Consider the following 9,512-nt stretch of genomic DNA (forward strand, 5'->3'; position numbering starts at 1 on the left):
TTCAGTGACCACGTTTCAAAGTCTGTTTTATTGCTTGCAGAGTTCTTTGGGAAGTTTTGTGAATGGCTGTATTTATCTAAAGGAAACTGGGGTGGAAAATATTTTTTATATAATGCAAGGAGTGTAACTTTAACAAAATTATCTCCCAATGCTGCAGAATGGTGTATGAGTTAGGGATTCAGTACAGTGAGAATGAGTCAGGTAGACTTGGTCCATTGAAGTCGTGGGCAGAATTTTTATTGCCCCAAGGTGATGGGCTTTGGCAGTGGGGTGAGGGCATCCAATCTAGGAAAATAGTGGGGAGCTGAGTCACAATAACTCCCAATGGATTTCTGCCACCAGGAAAGTTTCCCAATGGCCGACCAGGATGTGGATCAGCTGCTGGCATCACGGAGGTGGACAGCCAGTTTAAATAATTAAAGCCCTTTCAAGGGGTGACTTAGAGAGCTCAGTGTCATTTTGTCAGTGATGGAGCTGTTCGCCACCAAGTGAGAAGACTCGGTAGCACAGTGGTCAGCACTGCTGCTTCACAGCTCCAGGGTCCCGGGTTCGATTCCCGGCTCGGGTCACTGTCTGTGTGGAGTTTGCACATTCTCCCTGTGTCTGCGTGGGTTTCCTCCGGGTGCTCCGGTTTCCTCCCACAGTCCAAAGATGTGCGGGTTAGGTTGATTGGCCAGGTTAAAAATTGCCCCTTAGAGTCCTGGGATGCGTAGGTTAGAGGGATTAGTGGGTAAATATGTGGGGTTAGGGCCTGGGTGGGATTGTGGTCGGTGCAGACTCGATGGGCCGAATGGCCTCCTTCTGCACTGTAGGGTTTCTATGAAGACTGCCACCTCTCTGTGGCAGGCTGGCAGGATCATTGAATCCAGAGATCTCCCAAACTGGGGCTGCTGGCAACCATGGAGCAAACATCGTAGTCAGAGGGATTCTTTCCACACCCCCCCCCCCCCCCCCCCCCCGCCCCCCCCCGCCCCCAACACCACCTTCCAAAGGGCTTGCCAGATTGGCCCTTCTGAATTTGATTTTAAATTTATACCTCTGAGGGTACCTTAAGTTTTAGCCTTCATGGTTTCCTAACAGTCCAAGCAGAGCCCACCTCTCCTGATGTGGTTGTTGAGGCTCTGGAGCTGGTGTTGGAGCTAGCAGCATCATTAGGAGTATGCTAATCTTTATTGGATGGTGAGCACAGCCAGTTAGGCCTACACTCTGCAAGTGTATAGCCTTGGCATTCCCATTTGATCCTGACATCAATGTCCAGAGACCCAAGGGAAAATCCTGCCCTGTGTACCTGAATCAGATATTGGTTTAAATCACAAGCACATCTATCAGGAGCTGGCTCTGTAACAAAATATCAACAGGACATAAAATGATCAGGTATCTTGGCAGGTTAATCTCAGGGAGAACACCATCAATCTTGGTAGTTATGTCAGGAGCTTTGTTGCCTAGCTAAGAAGATATCACAGGCTAAGGGATTAGAATCACTGAATCTCTTCCAATATAGTCATTCATGTTAAAGAATCTAACTTACACATGTATATCAGAGACCTGTTGCTATGGAGGCTGCTTGCATTCTGCTTTATTATCTCATGATGGATTGAACGCCACTATTCTCAAAGGAGAGCATCAAAATGAAACTGTTTAAAATTGCAATCGTAACTTGAGTTTGTTAGCTGCTGATTTTTAGGCATAGTATCTATCAGTAATATTTTATTTATCTTTTTATTCTTATATGGGCATCACTGAATAAAACAGCATTTATTGCCCATCTCTAGTTGCAATGTGGCAGCCCATGCAGGAAACACCGCTGATCTAAACACACCACCTCCAACAGCACCAAATATTGAGTTACAAGCCTTTAGTTTGAATACAGCATGATGGAGAAGCATTGCCTGCTGAATTGTGTCTCTGATCAATAGTTTTATTGAGTTTAATGCCAGCACTGGAGACGAGGGGGGGGGGGGGGGGGGGGTGTGTGTGCAGGGGCGGCGATTCTCCCAAAAGTGCTGAATTGGTGGGAAAACTGTTCTAGATCACGAATGTTTTTTCAGTGCAGCTTCAGACCTGAATCTCCCCACTCTGTGCACTGCAGAGGTCACAATCGTCAATCGCATTAAAAACCCAGGGGGAGCGGGGCCTATTCGTGCCAGAGTCTGACAGCTCCAGAACTCTGCGCATGCACAGTGGCCCCGATCTGTCAGACTCCCCGTTTGCTGGCCAGCTCAATCGCTGGCCAGCCCAGGACCCACGCAGTGCTGCCACTGCACATCTGATCCCAGCCCACACAACAATTCCCAGGCCAGCCGTGATCCCCCCGCCCTGGAGCGTCCCGATGTCCAGCCCACCCCCCTTCAGCAGTGGCGATCCCCCCACTCCCTCACCCCGGCAGACCTCCCCCCTCCCCCCCAAGGATCAGACCCACCCCCGGGAGGCAGCGAGGCAGCCCCCTCCCCCCCTGCAGACCACCACCACCCCCCCCCCCCTCAGCCCACCCCGATCGCTGGCCTCCCTCCAGTCCAGATTGATCCCCATGCAGAGTGGCAGTGGGACCCCTCACCCCCACCAATCATTCCTCGGCCTCACCCATAATATGCCTCACCCCATAGGTACTGCCCGATGCCTGGTGGGCAGTGCCAAGGTGCCCCCTGGACATGGGCACTTTGCCCATGCCCAGGGGCACCACTCCCATGCCGCCTGACCCCCTGGGGGGCCCCGATTGCCCCCCCTTCATTCTGGAAAGGTCTCCCACTAGTTTCCCGAACGTGGGGAGCTATTCTAAACTCCGCCAAAGTGAAATACTCCTGCCGGGGTGGGAGATGCTATCAGGTCTGACAAATTCCGTGCTGGGCCCGATAATCACATGCAAAATATATTTAAAGTACATTAAAAAAAGATTCAAATGACTTATCCCTCTTCCTGCCGGTTTCCAGCGTGGTCTCGACTGCGACTGTTCTCCATCTCTGGGAGACACACATGCATTCCCGGTGCGTGCGCGAATCCCACAAAATGTCTGACACACAATCCTCCAGACCGGACCCGCCAGAGGGTCGCGATGGGAGAGTCGGGCTCGGGGTTTCTGTTGGTGTCAAATATTAAACTGCAATGGGGTCAGCTACAAAATGGAGCCAACCGTCTGGCATTGGCAACATAAGGTGTGCCATATGGCTCACTAAATCAACTTTCATTGAGAGTACATTTGTGCATATGGTATGCCTGATATGCATTGGGAGATAAGAGCGCATGCGCAATAGTGCCCTCTAGTAGTTAGCAGCCAGCTTCCCGGTATGAATAGGGGCAAGGTTTAAAGGAGATGTACGAGGCAGATTTCTTACAGAGAGGGTGGTGGATGCCTGGAACTTGCTGCCGTGGGAGGTAGTGGAAGCGGATACAATAGTGACTTTTAAGGGGCGTCTTGACAAATACATGAATAGGATGGGAATGGAGGGATATGGTCCCCAGAAGGGTAGGGGGTTTTAGTTAAGTCGGGCAGCATGGTCGGTGCAGGCTTGGAGGGCCGAAAGGCTTGTTCCTGTGCTGTAATTTTCTTTGTTTTTGTTCTTTGAATAGACTCCATCCACTCCCTCGCATGGTGAGAATCCCACTTTGCCTCATTATTTTTTCTAAGTGTCATAAAAGTGCGGCTGGGAGCTCACCCAAAAATGGGTGCAATTCTCTCCTGTTTTCACGCTTGTTTGGCACTTTTTAAGTAAGATCGTCCCCTTGGAGTATAAGGAACAAATTGAATAAATGACAGGCATAAATCCAACTTGGAGGGTTTGATATGGTGGCCATAACTGGTTCATGACTGCAAGGAGGTCATGACAGAAGCAAAGCCCCCCTACACCACACTCTGCCATTGTTGCTGATCCCTCTGCACCACACTCTGCTCTTGTTGGTGATCAGCCTGCACCACACTCTCCTGTGGCCTCCAACCCACAAAACCTCGCCCACCATTAGTTACCTCTGGCCTGGCTCACTCTGCAATCATAGAAATAGAATCATAGGAACCCTACAGCACAGAAAGAGGCCATTTGGCCCATCGAGTCTGCACCAACCACAATCCCACCCACACCCTACCCCTATATCCCTACATATTTACCCACTAATCCCTCTAACCTACGCATCTCAGGACACTAAGGGCAATTTTAGCATGGCCAATCAACCTAACCCGCACATCCTTGGACTGTGGGAGGAAACTGGAGCACCCGGAGGAAACCCATGCAGACACGAGGAGAATGTGCAAACTCCACACAGACAGTGACCCAAGCCGGGAATCGAACCCAGGACCCTGGAGCTGTGAAGCAGCAGTGCTAACCACTGTGCTACCGTGCCGTCCCTCTGTTGTCCTGAGCCTCTGTTGAATCCGTTTCCCACAGCGGTCACCACCACCCCAGCAGAACTGCTGAGCAAAAGAACCACCATCCTCTGATTGACCTGCAGCTTTTGGTGGCCAGGACATCCCGTACCCAGGACCCTGATCTCATGAAATGCCTGCTGCTGATGACATGACAGGGCGGCACGGTAGCACAGTGGTTAGCACTGCTGCTTCACAGCTCCAGGGTCCCGGGTTCGATTCCCGGCTCGGGTCACTGTCTGTGTGGAGTTTGCACACTCTCCTCATGTCTGCGTGGGTTTCCTCCGGGTGCTCCGGTTTCCTCCCACAGTCCAAAGATGTGCGGGTTAGGTTGATTGGCCAGGTTAAAAATTGCCCCTTAGAGTCCGGAGATGCGTAGGTTAGAGGGATTAGCAGGTAAAATATGTGGGGGTAGGGCCTGGGTGGGATTGTGGTCGGTGCAGACTCGATGGGCCGAATGGCCTCCTTCTGCACTGTAGGGTTTCTATGATTCTATGATTTCTAATTACCTGCTTTGTAATTCAGCTAGCCCTCCCCAAAGGAGGCAACTGGTCCTCTCGCTGACTCTCCAACCAGCATGCAAGTCCCCTATCACCTCCATAAAAATCCCTCCTAAAGGTTACTAAATGAATTGTTAAGCTTTAGACAGACATCAATAGCTTTTCATCAACCAAACATATTAAGGGATATGAGATGGGTACATTTATTTCAATGGTAGATTAGCCATGATCTCACTGAGTGACATAGCAGACCAGAGGTCTATTCCAGTTTCTGTGTTCTTAAGGAATGGGAGTTATAAATGAAACATAAATAAAAAAGGAATAATGTGAAGGAAAGTGATCTCTATCTGTAGATCTACTTAAATATACATATTTGAGAAATCCTGTTCTTATTGTAACTAACGGTGGGATTGAAATATTCTCTTATTACCTACTCCACATTTGTTGAAATGTTGTAACTCTCATTAGAGCTGATCTTTTAATGATATCAGTCAATTATAAATGAATTGTATAGAGCAGTAAAGCTCAACATGGTGTTAATTGAAATGTTAATGGTGAAAGTTTGTCCAAATTTATATTTTTGTTCTTGGCATGCTTTTATCCAGGTCAACCTTTCAAACTGGATCCCAAAACTGCTCACAAGAAGTTGAAGCTGTCCAACGATGGCCTGGCTATGGAACGGGATGAGAATTCCATGAAGAAGAGCCATACCCCTGAGCGGTTTAGCAGCCAAGGGAGCTACGGAGCTTTGGGGAATGTATTTATCGACAGTGGCTGCCATTACTGGGAGGTTCTACTTGGAGGATGTACATGGTACAGAGTTTTGAATAATTCACATCAAACACCACCACCAATATCACTTTTAGAAAGTTATAGAGAATGTGGATTTACATTTTTGATAACCTCTGCTCCCAGCTCTCAGTTGTCTGCTTGAAGTAGCAACTTCTACTATGGTATGTTAAGCAGCTCTCCATTACCTCAACCAAATCTTCACATTAATCTGAATAATAAATAGCAGCAAGCTATTCACCTGCGATACAACACAGCTAACCATGACCTGATCCTCAGCCAGGTACTGTCAAAGATTTTCCCATGAGCATTGTTCTGACCAATCCCAGGACAAGGTCACCTAATTTGTTAACTTGCTGAATGGGATCGCAATTTTGTTATGCTCCCGGGTGAGGAGGAATGAGCTGGCTCCCCTTCTTCATTCAATCCTCTCAGCTGGTCATAACAAGGTTAATTTAAAAGGATCCCTTCCCCCCCCCCCCCCCATGAATATCTTTCCCCAGTCCAACTGTACATACTGTAAGGCCGGGACTTTCCACTCCTGTTCGAGTCGGGAGGGTTTGTCAGCAATTGCGCAAGATATCATGAGAAGGTCAAATCGTGTTTCATGTTGGTGTAAAGACAGGAAGTAATTGGGGGGAGGAATGAGGAGGTTTGGGGGAAGCAGGGGATTGGGCAAAGCCTGAAAAATCTGTTCCCCAACCCAAACCCACTAGAAACCCCATGTAGGGAAGGTTTGGAGTTGAGATGATAGTATTACGGAAAAGGTCGGGGGGGGGGGGGGGTGGCGGGGGGGGGATGGTGGTATCTATCTTACAGGGGGTCACCTTCCCAATCCACAAAGGACAACTCCTGAAAATAGAACCCCCACCCCCTTCCTTTCTGCTCTGTCCCTGTCAAATGTTTTATGACGTGGGTAGCATATTACCAGGGTCAGTTGGCTTAGTAACAAGCCAAATTGACCCTTTACCATCTATTAAAATTTGGCAGGTGTGCTACCAATTTCAACATCAGTCCATCCCCTGTGTTATGGGGGGTGAGCTCGGGGTTTGGTGGCAAGGCAGTGGGGTGGGTTCCTGCCCTATTTTACATGTCCCCCTGCCAAAATCAAGCCCTGTGGGGGCACAGGAAATGCAGCCCTAAGTGTTGGGAAATACGACAGCTTCATTGAGACAAGGACTCAATAGATGTCCTTACACCCGGGTCCAGGTGCCTGTCTGAGGTATCTCCAATGAGGCACACTCACCACCCCACACCCAACCACCTTCTTTTGAAAGATTCCACAATAAGGGCTCTAAAACCCCATTCCCAACAGCACCACCATCAGGCCTCCAATTTCCCCCTCAACACCACTCCGAACACCCCAACCTCCCAACCCAGGCCTGCAGTCTTCATCACAATCTGGAACCTCATGATCAGGTAGCTGAGCATGTCCCGCACTCTACTATTACCATCGAGCCAGTGGATTAACCCCAGTTAATGAGAAATGTCGGAAATCATGGCAGAGCCAGTCATACCTAAATGAGGTGCCAACCTGGTGAAGCTATAACACAGGACTACATGCATGCCTAACAATGGAAGCAGTCCACGAAAGACAGAAGCAAGCAATCCCAGAACCAACAGGTCAGATCAAAGCTCTGCAGTCCCACCAGTCTCTAGCTAGAAATATTGAAACTCTTGCAGTTTGAAGATGAATTGTTAGGAAAGGCTTACATGACTTTTTGTTCTGTTTCTTTCTCCAGGTATTCCATTGGCATCTCATATAAATCAGCACCGAAGAATGAGTGGAATGGAAAGAATTCATCATCTTGGGTCTTCTCTCGCTGCAACAACAACTTTGCTGTCAGACATAGTGGCAAAGAGATGTCAGTGGATGCTAGCCATCAGCTGCGGAGACTTGGTGTCCTCCTCGACTACGATGGTAACACGCTATCATTCTACGATGCCATGAACACGCATCACCTGCACACATTTGACATTTCTTTTGCTCTACCCGTGTGCCCCACGTTCACAATCTGGAACAAATCGTTAATGATCCTGTCAGGGCTGCCTGTCCCAGACCCATTAGACTGCTTGGAGCAGCAGCAGGAATGCATTTGTAGACCCCAGGAATCTCCTTACATGTCAGGGATAAAAGTCAGTCAATAAAGGCCTGACTGAAATGGAGCCCTGGCACATCCACTATTGCCCTACACCCTAAATATTGCATTACTCCAGGCAGGGCTAGACTATGCATTGTGCCTCCTCAAGATAGCACAAGAGCCGCCTTACACAGAATGACTACTATTGTATTGAATTTATAAATTATTTATGATAAATATGTTCACAGATTATGATTGGAGAGAGATTGTATTCCAAATGCACTTTCAAGACATGCTTTTAGATTGTGGAAAGCTGTTTTTAATATGTCAAAGCTGGAAGAAGATATATTAAGTAGATCTGAAGATGTGGCTTCTTCAATTTCTAGAAACTCGTGTATTGTACACTAGACACACCTAACGACTAGAGTCTGAAACACATTGTTGCTCTCATTTGCTGAGAGAATCATCTGCACCACCGAGAAGAGAGCTTCTCACAGTGAAAAAAGAATGATTCCACCCTTCATGTGTCGCTCGACAATAGAGCAGTCACTATGAAGGGATAATTAGCAGTTGCTGTAAAACGACAGACAAGGTGTGCAGAGAACAGAGACAGCAAGCATGTTTAGACAGTGCCTCAAAGCAGAACTTAATTCCATCAAGAAATTTGTCCTGATATATTCATGGATTCATTATATTGTCATCTTTGTTGGTATTGTTTGTGAATGAAGATAATTCCATTCAAGGATGTGTATAAGAAACATGCTGTTGATATATGGAACTTTAATTGGTCTGTGTAATGTTAAAATGTTAAAAATGGTATAAATATTTAATGACAAACTGGTTGGTTGTTCTTTACCCAATTTGAAAAGAGGGATTATTTTCTTAGCTGTTATTTTTGGAAGAGATGCCATTGCAACTAAGATTTAATTCTAGTTTAAAATATAAAGGAATGTATTAAAGGGTGGAGTCTGCAAAATTTGGGTACTTGTGGGGGCAAAATCAGCGCTCACCTGGCATCCGAGGAACACAGACATCTTCCCCCATTGGCAAAATCCTCTCCCTCTCTCTCTCAACCACATTCACATCACAAGGAAAGACATGGATATTCACATCCACATCATCAGGGATCCAAACACAGGCACCCATGCCTTGTAAATTAGAACTAACACCTGGGGAAGACAAAATGCATCCTCCTAGTTAGATAGCTACGAAAGCCAAGTGCATGCTGCACTATCAAACCACCAGGGATAATACCATAAATACATATTGGGCAGGATCTTGAGCCTGCACTCTCCATCCGCAAGATCACCAGCAGGGGCTCAAGAACTGGCGAAACTTGAAAATCGCAAACCTCGCCTGCGAGATCGTGATCTCTGATTTTCATCCCCACCCCTCTCACCAGCGACGTAATCAGGTTCACATCCATAATGAGTAAGAACCTGATTTGAATACATTTTAATCTTATTAAAGACCCCCTCACTAGATTTCCCCCCTCATGAGAATCCACAGACATGAATCTGACGTGGTGATACCCACCTGGGACGCAAGGGGGGGGGATAGATATCGCCAGGCAATTAACCCTGGCAATCTGTCCACAGTAACCTAAATAGGGAATAAAATCACCATCTCTATACTTGTAGTCATATTTAATTAAAAAGCTGAATTTAACTAGAAAACAGTAAGAATTTGTAAAATAAATTAGGTTGACCCGCACACTGGATCAGACAGCAGGTTTTAACATCAGGTAACTGCTTTTAATTCCAGCTCACAATCATAGGACAATTGGTGAAC

At 47.2% G+C, this 9,512-nt stretch overlaps 1 protein-coding gene across 5 annotated transcripts in view; it reads left to right on the forward strand.

Moving 5' to 3' along the window:
• The window catches only part of mid2 (midline 2), a 277,273-nt gene extending 268,717 nt beyond the window's left edge, over nt 1-8,556 (forward strand). For all 5 annotated transcript variants that reach the window (XM_078211507.1, XM_078211504.1, XM_078211503.1 and 2 more), the window contains exons 9-10: nt 5,457-5,664; nt 7,383-8,556. In XM_078211507.1, the coding sequence (XP_078067633.1) occupies nt 5,457-5,664; nt 7,383-7,788 (614 nt within the window). In that variant the 3' untranslated portion in view covers nt 7,789-8,556. The remainder of the gene's footprint in view (nt 1-5,456; nt 5,665-7,382) is intronic.
• The last annotated feature ends 956 nt before the right edge of the window (nt 8,557-9,512 follow it).

Source organism: Mustelus asterias, chromosome 4 (genome assembly GCF_964213995.1).
Source record: "Mustelus asterias chromosome 4, sMusAst1.hap1.1, whole genome shotgun sequence".
Lineage (NCBI taxonomy): Eukaryota > Metazoa > Chordata > Chondrichthyes > Carcharhiniformes > Triakidae > Mustelus > Mustelus asterias.